Here is a 17,869-nt window from a genome sequence, read left to right as displayed (position 1 = left end):
ATTAACTGATTACAGGGATTTTATTCAAGGAATTTTATATTTGACAGTGGTGTGTATATTATATATATACTGGGCAGGAAGCGTTGCCCAAGTGAGGAGGTTTACAGTCGGCTGGATGAGTCCTGGGTCAGGTGGTAGAAGTGGAATTGGACTCAGAGGACAAATGTGAGACATATGATAAAACTCCAGCAAATGGGACTTCCAACCAGTTGAAAATGGGAAAAACTAGAAGTGGTTTTGTGGCATGAGGTTATGTGCCCAGGAGAACCACGGGGCCATTAGGCTCATGAAAAAGGCCAGGCTCTTGCCATTTTTGCTCGTTGTCCTTTCTCTAGCACCTGGCTCAGTGTCCAGAACAAAGTAGATGCTTGATAAATGTTTGATGAATGAATGAACAAAATAGAGATTATCCAAAGGGAAGCAAGTTCACTCTGGAAGAATGAAGAGCCTTATTCATTCGTTTAGGATGCCAACATTGCATCCTGTAAAGTGGAGGAAGGGATTTTCATGATGGCAGCTGTGTGCCATCAACATCCAAAGGAGAAGGTGAAGGAGAGCAGTGCATTAATGAGCTTGTGTAAAGTATGATTTTTCTTCTGGTTGGCTGACTGTCACAAAACCTTTTTTCAATGTTGACAAGCTTTGTGACAGGCTAATCACATTTGTGCATGTGATATTTTCTAAGCCATATTTGCAGTCAGTGAAATACTTTTATTTCAGTAAAATTAAAATGAAGAAAACACATATTCTCCCACCCTTAAAGAAAAAAGAAAGGCTGGGCGCAGTGGCCCATGCCTGTAATCTCAGCACTTTGGGAGGCCGAGGCGGGCGGATCACCTGAGGTCAGGAGTTTGAGACCAGTCCGGCCAACATGGTGAAACCCCGTCTCTACTAAAAAATACAAAAATTAGCCAGGCATTGTGGCACGTTCCTGTAATCCCAGCTGCTGGGAGGCTGAGATGGAGGAATCGCTTCAACCCGGGAGGCGGAGGTTGCAGTGAGCCGAGATTGCACCACTGCACTCCAGCCTGGGCGACAGAGTGAGACCCTGTCTCAAAAAAAAAAAAAAAAAAAAAAAAAGAAAGAAAGAAAGAAAGGAAAAAGAAGACCTTATTGATTCAGGGCATCTAAAAGCAGCACTGGGTTTTGAGTACCAGCCGACATTGTTAAGCGGACTTAAGCTTTTGTTTTCCCCTCTGACATTGGGGTTTGTGCTGACTTGGTAACCATTGCCTCATTAACACGGACCTCCAGGAGAGGGCCTCCATTCTCTTGAAAAGGGGGGTTACACCCCTCTGGAGGCTGCTTGCCCCCATCTCTCACTCTCTGTTCTCCTGTTTTCTAGGACTGCATCGACGTAGGCTGGTGGGAAGGAGAGCTGAACGGCAGACGAGGCGTGTTCCCCGATAACTTCGTGAAGTTACTTCCACCGGACTTTGAAAAGGAAGGGAATGTAAGTCTCCTTCACTTTGATTTCAGCGGAGTTGTGGCTCCCATGTTGGGACTTGGGATGGGGGAAGTTTGGTGTAATGTTGAAGAGCACTGGCATTTGAACATTCAACAGACCCAGATTCTGAGCCCTCAGATGCCATATACTCTGTAACAAGTTTCATCATAGGATGCATCTGTTAGCTGGCAACAGTGATCTCTACTCTGGGGTTGTTGCATACATAAACAAGATAGTGTGTGTAAAGCACTCGGTGCAGCACTGGCACATTTCAGCACCCAAATAAACTGTGAGAACCTTGGGTGCTCTTTTTGGTAAGTGGACTGCCAGCATCCCACATAGCATGGTCCTTGGGGGTGGGAAAGTAGCCAGTGTTGTGGAAGTGGTTGAAAAGCACATTGTAAGGCTGAGGATGCAGGGCGAGGCCTGTTAATCTTTCTACACTATATGCGTACATGTGTGAGTACACCCGCACATATCCGTATATTAGTATATACACATCTCTCATCCACGGTTTCTCTTTTGTTGTGGGAGCCCATTTGACCATGCCACTGTTTAAATCAGCCACTCCATCTGTGTTTGCCTCACTCCAGGTGTATTCTTTCCCTGCTGACGATGTAATAAGAAATACTGGAAAGTTAGAAGCACTTTCCAGTATAAGGGAGGAGCAATCCCATATTTAGGTTCTTTGCCCAGGCTTTTGCGTGGCCTCTGCCCACCTTTCCCAGCCTCAACCCACTTCATGTCCATGGGGACTCTGTTACTGGACGGTGCTGAGCCAGATCTTGCCGTGGCACGGTTCCAGTAGGGCTGAGGTGTGGGAAGGATAGCTACAGTGCTGGTGGCTTCGTTGCCAAGGATACTAAAGTAGCATTTAATGGAATTTGTGCTGCTTTGATGAATGGATGTAATTGTTTAAGAAGCTAGATGGTGTTGGCGCCTGCCAAGATTACGGCCCATAGACCATTAGGTTGGTTTAAAGGCTAAGTTAGCCACACTTTGTAAGCTTTTTGATTGCTTGCTTTCTTGTATTGTTTAGGTGAAGGATGTTCTGTTCCACACCTGTTATTCTCTCTTGGAGTCTGAGTTTGGATTCTAGAGAATCTGGATTCTGGTTCTTAATGTTTCCTAGATTCTTGATACTTAAAGTGAGATCCATGGACCAGCAATAGCAGCATCACCTGAGAGCTTGTTAGAAATGCTCAGACCCCACCCCAGACCTGGTGCATCAGAATCTGCATTTTAACAGCGTTCTCTGGTGATTTGCTTGCATATTACAGTATAGGAAGCACTAGTGTAGAAGCAAGTATCTAAGTGATGACAACCCACCTTCTGGTTTCCTCCCCCATCCCCCGTATTTTAGGAGGGAAATAAATTCACACAACAGAGAAGAGCTCATCATTCAATAAGGAAATTTTCCACCAAGCAAAATCACTTGAAATGTTTTTACTGATGACTGTAGCAATAGTGGATTGTCATTTGACAAAATCAGTCACTGAGAAGAAAAGATACTAAACACTTAGTAGTGACTGCATAGGAAATGTTTTGAAATAGTAGGACGCAGGAATAAGGATGGCAAACATTACAAAGAGTACAGTGGTTGTGACCCTAGGCTGTGGCATCAGATAGATCTGGGTTTGAATCCTGGTTCTGTCACTTACTTGTTCTATAGCCAAACCCAAGTCACTGAATGTCTCTAAGCCTCTGCATTCTCATCCATAAAATCATGAGAATAATTGTACCTACCTTGTCGAAGTGTTGAGAGAAGATTTACTGGGATGATGCACATAAATTCTTAAACATGGTGCCTAGTAGTTGGTAAATGCCTCACACAGATTAACTATTCCAGTCTTTATAATTACTATTTACCACGAGGGTAGGAAGACTCTAGCTAAAACTGTGAAGTAATGATAGAAGGCTGACTCTAGTTCTTTTTGCTCCAGCTGATCAAATCAACACAGTTATCTTGGTATCTTGGCGAGCTTCCCTGGGAATCCAAATGCATCTAAAAACTTTGATAAATAGCCATTAAAAATAAATCTAGCAACTTAGAAAATGTATTGGTAGAGACACGTGAGCACAGAATGGCATAATCTTTATGTTATTTGTCATGTTTTTTTTTTCTGGATCTGCTGCCTGATAAATGTTTTATTTTCATTCACTCATTCAGTATTTATTGAGTCCTTTCTCTGGGCTGGCCACTGTGCTGGTTGACTGAAAGTGAAGCATGCACATGGGTACTGTCCTTGTGAGCTTAGAGTTAGGCAGTTAGGTCTGGCGTTTAGGGCCATGGAGACCTGCCAGACTCTTCTGAAAGGACACTTGATATAGGCCTCTCCAAGTGAGTGGAGGCAAGGGGGCTGTTCAGTCTGCCCATACCCCGCTTCTCCCCTATCTTTGTGAGGCTGGTAAAAGCTAGGCACATCCTGAAGCATTTGGGCGCCAAGACCTTCATGGTGACTCCTCTCCCTTCGACCAAGGAATCTTAGCAAGCATACCATCTCACTAGACATTTGCCACCTTATTGGTTCTGATTGAGGCAGTATGTTTTTTTAATTGACAGATAAAATTGTTTGTATTTAATGTTTACAACGTGATGCTTTGAAGTATATATACATTGTGGAATGACTGAATCTAGCTAATTACCATATGCATTACCTCACGTCGTTATTTGTGTGGTGATGGGCAGTAGGGTTTTGAAGACTAGGGTAAAATCTAGATCATTCTTTTAACAAATGGGTAAAGCATGCCTTCTAATTCCCAGTCATGTCTTGGGGGGGCAGTAAATTCACTCAGGTGAGAGCTACTCCATACTGTACTTTTCTAGAAGCTCTGTGTTACATAAGCTATTAAGGGAAGCACTTCCACCAGGAGAGTGAAGTTGTCAGTGACGAGTGGACTGGGCATGGCACGCTCTTTGGGACATGCACGCTCTCTGGGGCCCCATGGGCATCTCTCTAATCCCCCACAAGCAGCCGCCATCTCTTTGATAGGTCTTTTAACCTTGTCCTTATGAAGCAGAAAACCCAATTTAAGGGAAACAATAGTCATACCTGTCAGACAAAGTAATACCTATAGCTGAAAAGTGATTGTATAACCTAACATTTAACTTCTAGAAAATTCAAAGTATAACATCCCTTTCCATCTCCTCTGGTCTATAAAAACCAGCCAACCATCTTCACATTGGTTGTTATACCAGCCTTTATTGCTGCACCCAGAGTATTGGTGAGTTGGTCACAATGCGACTGGAGATAGGGCTGTCATTTGCTGCGTTGAGGGTGTGAAGATGATTAGAATCATTAACACGAAGGCACTATGTGAATGATAGAGTCTGAAACGTTCTGCCACTGGTTTCAGCAGATGTCATCTTGTCTTGCCGGTGACTGGGGTTACAATCATTCACCCAGAAAAGAGGACGATCTGTGATGATTAGGGTAGACAGAAGCAAACGGCATTTATTCAACAGCAGGCCTCTTGACTCCGTAGGCATCAGCAGAGCATTCTGATAAGGCTGACATATTTTCTGCTGGGGTGTGAATTCAGGTAGTTACTACAAGGCCTTTTGGAATTCCTGGCCATCTTTCTTTCGGAGAGTGCTTGGTGGATTCTCTCTCACCAGGGTAACAAATGCTTTGGGGTTTTTCCTCAAGATATTCCAGAAGAGCATCCGTTGATCTCTTGGTGCATATTTTAGAGCAATTATGTAAGCTATTTATAAGAGAACCTAGATTCAATGGCTGTCTGTTTATTTTTGGCCTTGACAGTAAAATTGAATACCAGAACGGAAAGATAAAATATTCTGAGAACTCTAATGAAGCAGTGTGTGTGCTGTGTCATTGTTACAGAAGGCTAACGGGGAACTTAGACTCTCAAAAACAGCAGAAACAACTGCTCACTGTCATTAAAAAAAGAACAAAATTAGAATAGGTATTTTGAAAGATAGTGTTATTTAAGAAAGTGGCCAGTGTGGTGGTTCATGCCTGTAATCCCAGCGCTTTAGGAGGCCAAGGTGGGAGGACTGCTTGAGCCTAGGAGTTTGAGACCAACCTGGGCAACATAGCAAGACCCAATCTCTACAAAAATAAGAAAAATTAGCTGGACATGGTGGTACATGCCTGGAGTCCCAGCTATTCAGGAGGCTGAGTTTGGGGGATCGCTTGGGCCCAGGAGTTTGAGGCTGCAGTGTGCTGTGATCATGCCAGTGCACTCCAGCCTGGGCAACAGAGCGAGACCCTGTCTCAAAAAAAAACTAAATCTCAGGCTCCAGTTCTTTTAAGAGAAACTGTTCAAATCACCAGAAGATATTACTGATCTACCATGCATTTATTTGGAGGGCTCTTCAGTGTTACTGCAAGTCGAGAATGATGGCATTGCTAAGATTCCCATAGGCGTTTCCCTAATGAATGCTCCCCAGTGGGAGCTCAGCCTCAGGGACTCAGAAACCTGCCCTCGAAGATGTCCCTGTGAGTATGATGCAGGCTCGCCTTTGCTGAGTCACAGAGACTTAATCAGGTAGCAGGCAGCCAGCTTACTCATCGCAACAAGAACTCAGATGTCAGCCAGTCTGGAACGCAGAGGTCTGCCTGCCCAGGTCATTTTGTCCCCTATGGGTCTGATTCCTTAGAAGCCGGGTTCCACCAGAAGCCACGTTTATCCGGTGCTTTCCGGGAGGGCAAGGAATCAAAACAAGAGGAGTTTGTTGTTCTTACCAAGGGTCTGGCAGGTATCACTTGAGGCCCCTTCATGCACCAAAGGGAAAGATCTGCCAAGGGAACCATGTGTTGAAGTCAACTAAGCCTTGATGATACTTCTAAGAGCACTGCACCACTGCCTTCGGCCTCCATTTGTCTTTGTTTTCATGACTGACTGGACCCTTCCTGTTCACATCAATCTCCAGACACATTGTGATGCAATCAGTTAGATTTCCCACTTTCTCCATTATAATCATGTGCCAACCCACCCTCTTACGATTTTTTTTAGCACAAGTTTTGCAGGTTCCAAACTTTTGCAAGAAGGGAAGTCTCTTGCTCGATTCCCACAATGGCTGAATTTTGCTGGTTTAACTCTACCTTCCCTATACCAAATTCGTAGGAGGCCCCTCACCTTACTTAGCCTCCATCTTCTGACAACTCAGTCCATAAAATCTGTTCTTAGTCAACATTTTCTTTATTATTCATCATGTCCTTTAGCCTTTAGCCCTGGCCCTAGTTTTTATTTAGAATCATCTTAAAAGACATCTTGTTTGAAAACGTGGCATCTATAACAAGAACAGTTGTTTTTCTAGTTTCTGAAGATGCCCGATAATTTCCCTGTTTTTTAGCCTTCCAAAAGAAAGAAATATGTGCTTCTAATAAGCAGCCTTATGAAAAAAATTTACCTAAACATTATCTGTCTTGAACATTTAGTTTCATGGGTGGTTTCACATGCAAAGAAATGGGGTTTGTCAAGGAGTTAATGTCATCCGAGTATGGCCTATTGACTCAGCCCCAGTGGACTTTCTCAAAGCCACCCAGATGGTATTCCCTCTCCCTTCTCCAGCTGTACTTACAGCCTGTAGTCTTTGAAGGCAGAGCCCATGTCCCAAGCTTCTCCTTCATGGGGCCTTACAGCATGCATGGTACATGGTTGCTGGTGAAGAACCCATGGTCCTTTAGTTGGTTGGTGCCAGAGTGTATCTTCTCTTCCTCCTGCCTCTCCTCTCCTGCTTGCTGCTTTCTCTTGTACAAAAGAGGAGGAAGAGTGGAAGGGAGGGGCAGGGGGAAGCTGGCCTCCTGTCAGATTGTCCTTCCCAGACCAAGAGAGGCCCAGATCCTTCCATCTGATCATGGGGTCTGGGCATGGAATCAAGGCATCACTTTCAGGGTGGGGCAGATGGAATGAAGGGGTGAGCCAAGGGGTGAACTGTGAGAGCATCTTAGGGAGAAACCAAATGCCAAGGCCTGGCTGACCACCCAATAGGCCATCAGTCTGAATGGGAGATGATGGATGTAGACCACTAGGCCAGAGGCTGAGGAAGGAAACTAGAGAAAGACTCTTCCAAGAGCAGGTTCCCTAGGTCCCTGGGGATCTCCAGTGTGGGTGACAGGGCAGGCAGTTGCTGGGGACTCTATAGGGTACAGAGGTGCAGTTTAAGACACTGTCATCACCTAGAGCATAGCTTTAGCTGCACATTTCAAAGGTGTGGCTGTTCCTCTAGGGGCAGGGGAGAAAAGGGCAGAGTGGAGATCCCCATGTGTTTCTAGAGCTGCAAAGGGGTGCCCTAATCAGGAGCTGTCCATTTGTGTCCCCTCTCCAGCCTCACCCACAGACACCGCCAGAGAACTTAGTGGGATGTGTGGAGGAGGTCTCCCAAAGTCCAGAATTGCTGAAAATCAAGCTGAGACTTACTTCCAGAACCTCACCATATTCCTCTAACGAAGCCCTTTAAAGGTTACCCAGCCATCAGGATACACTTCTGTCTGTGTTTGTTTGTTTTTTACCAAATCACATCTCTGGGGCCAGAGCTCTGAAGGCAAACCAGCTCAAGAGGCAAAGTAGCAAACCAGATTCCTGCCAGGGGGAACAGTTGAGCCAGCCAATGAGCCTTTTGCTTGGGAAGGGCCAGTCTTGCCAAGCAAAGGGCAGAGTCAGTTCTGAAATCCTTCACAGGAAACAAAGCTTGTCTTCCTGCCATTCTCATTCCAGAACGTTTATATCTATTTCCTTCCTGGTAATGTAAAGGTAAAAATCAAATCTAGCTAATATATCCTTTGAAGGATGGTGTCTGCATGTCTTGGTGCCAGCCAACAACCCCGCACACAAGCAGACACGGACGCATGTGCACTTAGGCCTGTGCTCCCTCCATATATGAAGACTATGGAAGGCATTCGGCTCTCCCAGAAATCAGAAAATGTGGGTTCATTGATTTTGTTACCATTATATTCATGTTGGTTCTTGTGAAATGAATTCCCGTAGTCTGGACATTGAGAAACATAGAGTTCTGGGCCCTCTGGCTACCAACTAGCTGTTGAAACAGCCTTTCTGGGCCTCAGTGATCTCAGCTGCAGGGGGGACTCGTGTGATGACTTGCAGCTCTTAATATCCACTGTTTTTTTTAGCACTTACCTGCAAATTGAGCAGGCTGAAGCCACCTGAGGTTGGAGCTGGAGCATTTTACCTTCACCATGGAGGGAGGGATAAAGAGAATAAATAGAACAAGTGCCTCTAGAAACTCAGGACTTAAATACTTGCCTGAGTTGAAAGGATGTTTTTGTGTGTGCACCTATAGGAGCTGGTTAATATCTTATTACTGTTAAACTCCACACAGGAAACCTTGACCTACTACTTAGCCCGGAGGACCCCAGCCCCATTTTCTTTATCCAGTCACAATGGGATGTTTGGAGGGAAATCAACTAAATGATCTCTTCATGTCTTTTTATTTGAGAATAGTGAACTCCTGTGATGAATTTTCTACTGTCACATTTTGCTGGAGAATCACCTGTTTTGCCTTCTCAGTTCACACTGCCTTGTCTTCCTGTTGCATTTAAAAAGAAATTTTTAATTTGTTTCATTTTTTTTTTAATTGAGACAGGGTTTCCCTCTGTTGCCCAGGCTAGAGTGCAGTGGCACGATCTCAGCTCACTGCAGCCTCTGCCTCCCGGGCTCAAGCAACCCTCCTGCCTCAGCCTCCCGAGTAGATGGGACCACAGGCATGCGCCACCATGCCCGACTGACTTTTTGCATTTTTTGTAGAGATGGGTTTTCACTGTGTTGCCCAGGCTGCTCTCAAACTCCTGAGTGCAGGCAATCTCCCTGCCTCGGTCTCCCAAAGTGCTGGGCCTGTTGCATTTTTTTTTTGAGACGGAGTCTCGCCCACTGCAAGCTCCGCCTCCCGGGTTCACGCCATTCTCCTGCCTCAGCCTCCTGAGTAGCTGGGACTACAGGTGTCTGCCACCGTGCCCGGCTAATTTTTTGTATTTTTAGTAGAGATGGGGTTTCACCGTGGTTTCGATCTCCTGACCTCGTGATCTGCCCGCCTCTGCCTCCCAAAGTGCTGGGATTACAGGCGTGAGCCACCACGCCTGGCACCTGTTGCATTTTTTAAAAAACATTGTAGGCCCATGTGCAATACTTTATGAATCATTTTGGGGACGGGGACAGTCTACAGCTGCATAGAACCCTGGTCCTGATTTTTATTTAGAATTACCTTAAAGACATCCTGTTTGAAAATATGGCATCTTTTCTCCTTTGAAAAAGCATGAAGGCTAAGTTTGATGGAACCAGAGAAAGTGAAGTCAGTAAAGGATTAAAAAAGAGGAAAACTTGTGAACCCTCTCTGCTAGTAAGCAAAGCAGGCACCTGGCCAGCATTGATCAAGAGTGGTAGATGCAAGACAGACAGCTCACAAACTGTTCCTTCCTTTCAAAACTGTGCTCCCAACTGCCTCCGCAACTGCCGGGTTTCCGAACAAAACTTCACACTTCTGTCTCTGTCCTTTGCCACATTCACACACATGCTTGCTGTGACCACACTCTTCATACACTGTCTGTTAGTGCAACATTTTCCTCTCTCCCTCCCCTGGTGCCCCTCTGCTCTGTCACATTTCATGTGTCTGCTACATGCTAAATGTGACACAACAGTAAAGGGATTTTTTTTTTCTTTGACCAGTAATCTTGGAAAATATGATGACTTGTAATTGTCGTTTTTAAATTTGGGGCCCTGTGGTTTGAGGCAAGGTCGCTGGGGTAATGGCCTCAGCGAAAGGAGGCTCATGTGAAATTGGCTATAGAAAAATTCAGACCAGCAAGGAGTGAGGAAGATGTCCAGGGGTAGGTGTCCTTGGGACTTGGCTGGGAAGAATAAGGCCACGGGGTGTTGGCAGTTTTGTAAATAAGGAATGACAGGCATACTTCATTCTTCTGTGCATTCCTTTATTGTGTTTCAGATATTGCGTTTTTTACAAATTCAACGGTTGTGGTAACCCTATGTGGAGCAAACCTACTGGTGCTATTTTCCCAATAGCATGTGCTCACTTCATGTCTTTGTGTTACATTTTGGTAATTCTCACAACATTTCAAACTTTTTTATTATTATTATACCTGTTATGGGTAATCTGTGATCAGTGATCTTTGACATTACTATTGTAATTGTTTTGAGGCACCATAAACTGTGCCCATATAAGATGGCAAACTTAATTGATCAATGTTGTGTGTGTTCTGACTACTCCATTGACCTACGATTCCCCATCTCTCCCTCTCCTTGGGCTTCACTATTTCCTGGTATGTAACAATGTTGAAATGAGGCAAACTAACAGCCCTATGATAGCCTGTAAGTGTTCAAGTGAAAGGAAAAGCCACATATCTGTCACTTTAAATCAAAAGCTAGAAATGATCGAGCTTAGTGAAGAAGGCATGTTGAAAGCTGAGACAGGCCAAAAGCTAGGCCTCTTGCACTAAACAGTTAGACAAGCTGTGAATGCAAAGGAAAAATTCGTGAAGGAAATTAAAAGTGCTACTCCAGTAAACACATGAATGATAAGAAAGTAAAACAGCCTTATTGCCAGGCATGGTGGCTCACGCCTGTTATCTCAGCACTTTGGAAGGCCAAGATGGGAGGATCACTTGAGCCCAGGAGCTTGAGACCAGCCTGGGCAACATAGTGAGACTCCATCTCTATAAATAAAATAAATAAATAAATAAATTAAATAAATAAATAAATAAATAAAAACAGACTTGCTGATGATATGGAGAAAGTTTGAGTGGTCTGAATAGAAGATCAAACCAGCCACAACACTTCTTTAAGCCAAGGTCTAATTCAGAGCAAGGCCCTAACTCTATTCAAGTCTATGAAGGCTGAGAGAAGTGAAGAAGCTGCACAAGAAAAGTTGGAAGCCAGCAGAGGTTGGTTATTGAGGTTTAAGGAAAGACACCATCTCTATAACATAAAAGTACAAGGTGAAGCAGCAAGTGCTGATGGAGAAGCTGCAGCAAGTTATCCAGAAGATCTAGCTTTGATGAAGGTGGCTACACTAAACAACAGATTTTCCATTGATGAAACAGCCTTTGATTGAAAGAAGATATAATTTAGGACTTTCATAGCTAGAGAAGTTGATATCTGGCCTCAAAGCTTCAAAGGGCAGGCTGACTCTCTTAGTAGGGGCTAATGCATCTGGTGACTTTAAGTTGAAGCTGGTGCTCATTTACCATTCTGAAAATCCTGGGGCACTTAAGAATTATGCTGCCAGACACGACAGCTCATGCATATAATCCCAGCACTTTGGGAGGCCAAGGCAGGAGGATCACTTGAGCCTAGGAGTTTGAGACCAGCCTGGGCAACATAGCAAGACTCCATCTCTACAAATAATAAAACTGGCCAGTTGTGGTGGTGTGCACCTGTGGCCTCAGCTATTTGGGAAGCTGAAGTGAGAGGATCTCTTGAGCCTGGGAGGTCAAGGCTGCAGTGAGCCATGATCGCACCACTGCACTCCAGCCTGGGCGACAGAGTGAGATCCTGTCTCAAAAACAACAAAAACAGAATTATGCTAAATCTATTCTGCCTCTGTTCTATAGAGGGAAAAACAAAGCCTAGATGATAGCACATCTGTTTACAGCATGGTTTACTAAATATTTTAAGCCCACTGTTGAGACCTACTGCTTAGAAAAAAAGATTCCTTTCAAAATATTACTGCTTATTGACAATGCACCTGGTCACCCAAGAGCCCTGATGGAGATGTATAAGAAGATGAATGCCGTTTTCATGCCTGCTACTACAACATCCGTTCTGCAGCCCATGGATCAGAGTCGTTTCAACTTTCAAGTCTTGTTATTTAAGAAATACATTTTATAAGTCTATAGCTGCTGTAGATAGTGATTCCTCTGATGGATCTGGGGAAAGTCAATTGAAATAATTCTGGAAAGGGCTCACCATTCTAGATACCAGTAAGAATATTTTTGATTCATGGGAGGAGGTCAAAATATCAACATTAACAGGGGTTTGGAAGAAGTTGATTCCAACCCTCAGGGATGACTTTCAGGGGTTCAAGACTTCAGTGGAGGAAGTAACTGCAGATGTGGTGGAAATAGCAAGAGAAGTAGAATTTGAAGTGGAGCCTGAAGATATGACTGAATTGCTGCAATCTCATGATCAACCTTGAATGAATGAAGAGTTACTTCTTATGGATGAGCGAAGACAGTGATTTCTTGAGATGGAATCTACTCCTGGTGAAGATGCTGTGAACATTGTTGAAATGACAACAACGAGTTTAGAGTATTACATATGCTTAGTGATAAAGCAGTGGCAGGATTTGAGAGGATTGACTCCAGTATTGAAAGATGTTCTACTCTGGGTAAAATGCTATCAAACAGCATCGCATGATACAGAAAAATTTTTCACGAAAGAAAGTCAATCAATATGGCAAACTTCATTGTTGTCCTATTTTAAGGAATTGCTACAGTCACCCCAACCTTCAGCCACCACCACCCTGATCAGTCAGCTGCTGTCAACATTGAGGCAAGACCCTCCCCCAGCAAAAAGTTTACAACTCGCTGAAGGCTCAGATATCATTAGTTTTTTCTAGCAGTGAAGTATTTTTAAATTAAGGTACGTACATTGCTTTTTTAGACATGCTATCACACACTGAATAAACTACAGTAGAGCATAAACATAACTTTTATGTGCACCAGGAAACCAAAAAAATTCCTGTGACTCGCTTTATTGCAGTGGTCTAAAACCGAGTTTGCGTTATCTCTGAGGTATGCCTGTACTCTGATTCCGAGGTAAAGGAAGGTTAACTGGCAGAACTTCACTGATACTTTTGTTAGGTAAACACACATCTGTCCCCAGGATAATTAACACAACGACAGAGAAGGGAGGAAGAAAAAGAGTTAGTAGAGAGCTAGAAGGGGCTGGCAAAAGGGGAAAGAATAATGTGAGATCATGAGGCAGAAACACATCCATCCCATGGAGGACCTGTGTGTAAGGGCAGGTGGCCCTTAGAGCAGCTTTCTTTATTTTAATAAAGTATATTTCTCTGCACTCATAGAGACAATACAGAAAAACATTAAGAATGACACACACATGTGTGCGCACACATATGCACCCAGAATCAGAGATCACTGCTTCCCCCTAACACAGCTGTCTGAGAACAGTGCCCTGGCTGGATTCTTTGGCCATGGAATAATTTTCCAAGTCCAGCCTGATCATCTCTCTCCCACAGTCAATCCTAGGTGGCAAGAAAATGCTGGCTACTCTGGAACCAGTTCAGGGATGAATGCCATTGATTGCACTGCTACCTCCATCACCTACAGAGTGACAGCATGTGAGAAAAACAAATCACGGCTGATATGCAAAAAAACAAAAACAAAACAAAAAAAAAACCAAACAACAACAACAAAAAAATCCCTCTGTGTTCCAGTTTATCACGTGTACAATGAGTCTGTGGGGTGTCTAACAAATGGCCTGCCAGCCTCGGTGTAGAAAGGGGCAGAAGGCTTGCAACCTGATGTGGCTGCAGTGGGCCCTCAGCCTGCATTTTGTTGAAAGTCCTACATCCAGAGCAGATTTGATTTTGAATCTTTGCAGTGACTCTTTTTCGAATGCATGGTTATTCAGCAGATTAAATCTTAATTGCAAATGCAGCTTCAGCGTAGGAGTACCATTGTGCTTGCTGGTTTCAGGCCATTTTTGCTGAGCCGTGCTTTTCCAGAAGGCTGTTACAAATTTAGAAAGGGGGAAATGGCGTTTCATTTGTCGATTGGAGTTTTGTTTTGCCGACTGGATTTATTTTAGTGTTTGTTTAGAGGTGCCAAAAACTGACGTCCCTGGAGAGAGAATTGCTCAATTTTTTTGGAGAGGTTCTCTAAATTGTCCAAACTGCACATAGAAAACAATGTCTGTGGTCCTTCTGTGAGAGGACAGGCTTGCCAACAATCTCATGTGGTATAATTTTTATTAATTTTTCAGAGACCCAAGAAGCCACCGCCTCCATCCGCTCCTGTCATCAAACAAGGGGCAGGTAATGTACCTTTCAGTTCCATCAAATAAAATATGTGTCTTTCTTTTTGCATATATTCAAATCATCCTCAGTGTAGAGTTCGGGATTCCTGGTTCAAGTGCCATAGATTGACTACTTGGGAAGTTACGATTTGATCTCAGCAGGCAGGTTTTAAAGATACTTCTGTTTTTCCTAAAAGATAAACATACCATTAAAATGTGACCCTGATATAGTGTAAAAATCTAGGCTCCCAATGAGAATGATCAGAAAGAATTAAAACAAACAAACAAACAAAAAAACAAGTTTGGGTTTTTTTAAGTAAACAGCTTTTGAGGAGAAAAGAACTGAATTGCCCTGTTTCACCTGTGCCCAGTTGAAGGTCAGCTTAGGGAAGATTGTTTCCCACAGGTCATAGCATTGTTGTGCGTATATAGTGTTGCTGAATTTTCGATATCTGTCCCATGTGGTTAACCAAAATTTGTACTGACTTCACTTACCCCTCAACAAAAATATGTTTTTCTAGCAATAAATACTTTTCCTTATGATTCTTGTTTAATTTTGAAGAGTCTAATTCACTTTTTTTCTGTGTAGTTCAGATATTCAGGTTGAATAATATAGGAAGAATTGATGTTGAACATTTGGTAGCTTGTTTCACACTGGATTCTCATATATAAAAAGATATTTCATATTTCCCGGTAGAACTCCTCTTTATAATAGTTAAAATTAATTATAGGGAAAAATGCCTCTATGAGTTATTAGTTAAGTAGCATTTTAAAAAATTAACAACTAAAATAGAAGAGAAAGGGTATTTTTAGTTCTACACATTCACAATTATGATATTTCTATAACAGTTAAATTATGAATAAATTTCAAGATTGGTTTATTTATAAACTTATTAAGAAGTGATTTTTAAGTTCTTTTGGCCCACCAAGTTAGGAGGATAAACTTGACCCCAAATTCCTTTCCCATTCCCTTTGGCATAGTTGAGAATTATAGAGATTAAGTCCTGAAATGGGATGTTAATTACATCTTTTGCTCCGCCCCCATCCTTGTTTGCATTGAGCAGTTTCATTTTGCCACCTAGTGGTTCTGGCCATATATTTTATTGTGCTGAAATTGAAGCAAGCTATTTATTTACTTTTCTCTGAAGACCCCTTTCCCTATAGGCCTTGGTAATTGATCAGAGACCGTGGAGATTAGTTGAGGAGTCCAAGGCTCAGGCAGTCTAGAATGTAGCTAAGATTGGATTCTTCAGTATAGTAGGATTGTCAGTTCTTTCTGTGTCTCTAGGAATGATACCGACTTCATTATTGTTAGGTGAGTAGATTGTAGCATGGTAGGCAAATTCTTACCCTTTTAAAACAATTTTACCAAAGTTTATGATGGGTCTCTGTGGGGCAAAGCAGGATGGCATTTAATCTTTATAGATTACTGCTCATTTATCCTGCCTGAATGATCGTGGGAACTGCTTTGTAATGGGGAGATAGATATTCATATTTTCTCCATCGTCAACTTTCCTTGCGTTTGATTATTTTACCAAAAAAAATCAGATATGAAATTGACAGAAATGAGATGTGGTGATTAATTTGTAGTGAGTCATTAAGAGGAATTAAGTAAAGGGTGTGTTTGGTGGATTTTTTTTAACTTCTTTTGTTCTCTGAGGTTGTGTAATTGAGATTTCTAGTACCAAGCACCCATCTTTGGAACTGGTCATGTAAAGAGTTTGTTAAGAACTCAGCCCAGTCCATACATAAGAGGAGTACTTTTGACTGGTTTGTGCTTTAGCTATTTCTCAAGTGCTCTTACATGCCTGAGGCCACTGGCACCAATGAGGAAACCCCAGGTAAGGGAGCAGCTGCAGTCCATGTGGGTAAAGGCTAAGTGCTAAGTGGTACATTTGAAAAAATGTAATACTTGAAGGACCCCAAATTTGGTGGCATAAAACAACAACCTTCTTATGTTCATGGATTCTGTGGGTCAAGAACAGACCATGGCTGGGATGGCTTGTCTCTGCTCCGTCATATCTGGGACCTCAGCTGGGAATACTGAACTAGCTGAAGCTGGAGGATCCACTTTGAAGATGAATGTTTCTCTCACATGTCTGGCTCCCCTTGGCAAGGGTGCCTGGAAGGCTGGGCTTCAGCTGGGGCTATAGGCTGGAGCATCTGTTTGTGGCCTCTCCAGGGTAGTTGACTTCTTACATGGAAGTTCAGTATTCCAGCAAATAAAGCATAAACTACAGGGACTTTTATGACTCAGCTTTGGAAGTTATGTGGTATCATTCCTGCCACTGATTGAAGCAGTCACAGGCCCACCCACATTCCTGGCAAGGGGATGTAGACCTCACCTCTTACTGGGAGGAATATCAGGTAATTCCAGGCCCTGTTTTAAAATGGCTACAAAATGGGATCCAGATTCCTATGAAACCCCCTTTTTTTGGTAGAACACAACATTCAGTGGCCCCTTATTTGTAAAGTTTGATAATTGACATTTATTTATACACATTCTCCACCCCCACCCAGTGATTTCCTGTGACTATATTGATGCCTAAGGAAATCAGGCTTAAATATCAGAAAATATTATTAGTGGTATTCTTATAAATTAAGGATACATAGGTAGGTGAACTTAATGACATAGGCCAGAAATGTCTTCTGCTCTGTTTCTAAACAGCTCGTGTTTGCCAGATAATGCTAACGCCCAACTCAGGGGAAAAAAATCTTACTGACTTTGCTCTACCTGATAAAGATTTAAATGCTGGTGTGTGTAGTAATTGAGTACAGAAAACATTTTCTGATCACTATTACCCTTTCCCTCCTAGGCACCACTGAGAGAAAACATGAAATTAAAAAGATACCTCCTGAAAGACCAGAAATGCTTCCAAACAGAACAGAAGAAAAAGGTATGAAATCAATTCTTCATTGGCACTTCCAGAACAGCAAGAGCTGAAGCTGTCTGTTACACGGCTAGTCCAGAATACCCACAGAATTTGCTTTTCCTTTGGAATATGGTGATCATGGTTTTGTTTTGATTGCTTTTACAAATCCTATTGCTAAGGAAGTAGGAGAGGGTTATGTGGTACTTCGTGGGACCACAATTTCTCATCAGATGAAAAATAACCAGTCTAGTCAATTAACACATTGCTGCTGTTTCCTGATGTCTCTACCATGGCCACCCTCTCCGCACCCTGAAGTCGGATGTAAGTTCGTTTAGGGCCTGGTATATATCTGTCAGTTTCCACTTAGCCTGTCCTTCATGCCTAGTGTCCCAAGGTGCTCATTCACTGTTGATGGATGGATTTGGCTTAGTGAAATTCACGTCCAGATAAATAAACAAATGAAAGCTCTTTTCTTTGGTCACTCATGGACCCTTGACTCTGGGTAACGTTATTACAGACAGATGTCCTTGGTCAAGGATGTTGGAGGAGGGGAGGGTGGCATGGTAATACTGGGAAA

General features: G+C 43.0%; 1 protein-coding gene across 10 annotated transcripts in view; it reads left to right on the top strand.

The window, feature by feature from the left end:
* The window catches only part of SH3KBP1 (SH3 domain containing kinase binding protein 1), a 354,705-nt gene that overhangs the window by 275,717 nt on the left and 61,119 nt on the right, over positions 1-17,869 (top strand). For all 10 annotated transcript variants that reach the window (XM_055376721.2, XM_055376717.2, XM_055376718.2 and 7 more), the window contains 3 exons: positions 1,346-1,453; positions 14,387-14,438; positions 17,236-17,316. In XM_055376721.2, coding sequence (XP_055232696.1) covers positions 1,346-1,453; positions 14,387-14,438; positions 17,236-17,316 — 241 coding nt within the window. The remainder of the gene's footprint in view (positions 1-1,345; positions 1,454-14,386; positions 14,439-17,235; positions 17,317-17,869) is intronic.

The sequence above is a fragment of the Gorilla gorilla genome, chromosome X, assembly GCF_029281585.2.
Source record: "Gorilla gorilla gorilla isolate KB3781 chromosome X, NHGRI_mGorGor1-v2.1_pri, whole genome shotgun sequence".
Taxonomy (NCBI): Eukaryota; Metazoa; Chordata; class Mammalia; order Primates; family Hominidae; genus Gorilla; species Gorilla gorilla.
Note: the sequence above shows the minus strand (reverse complement) of the source record. Positions and strands in the feature narration are given on the sequence as shown.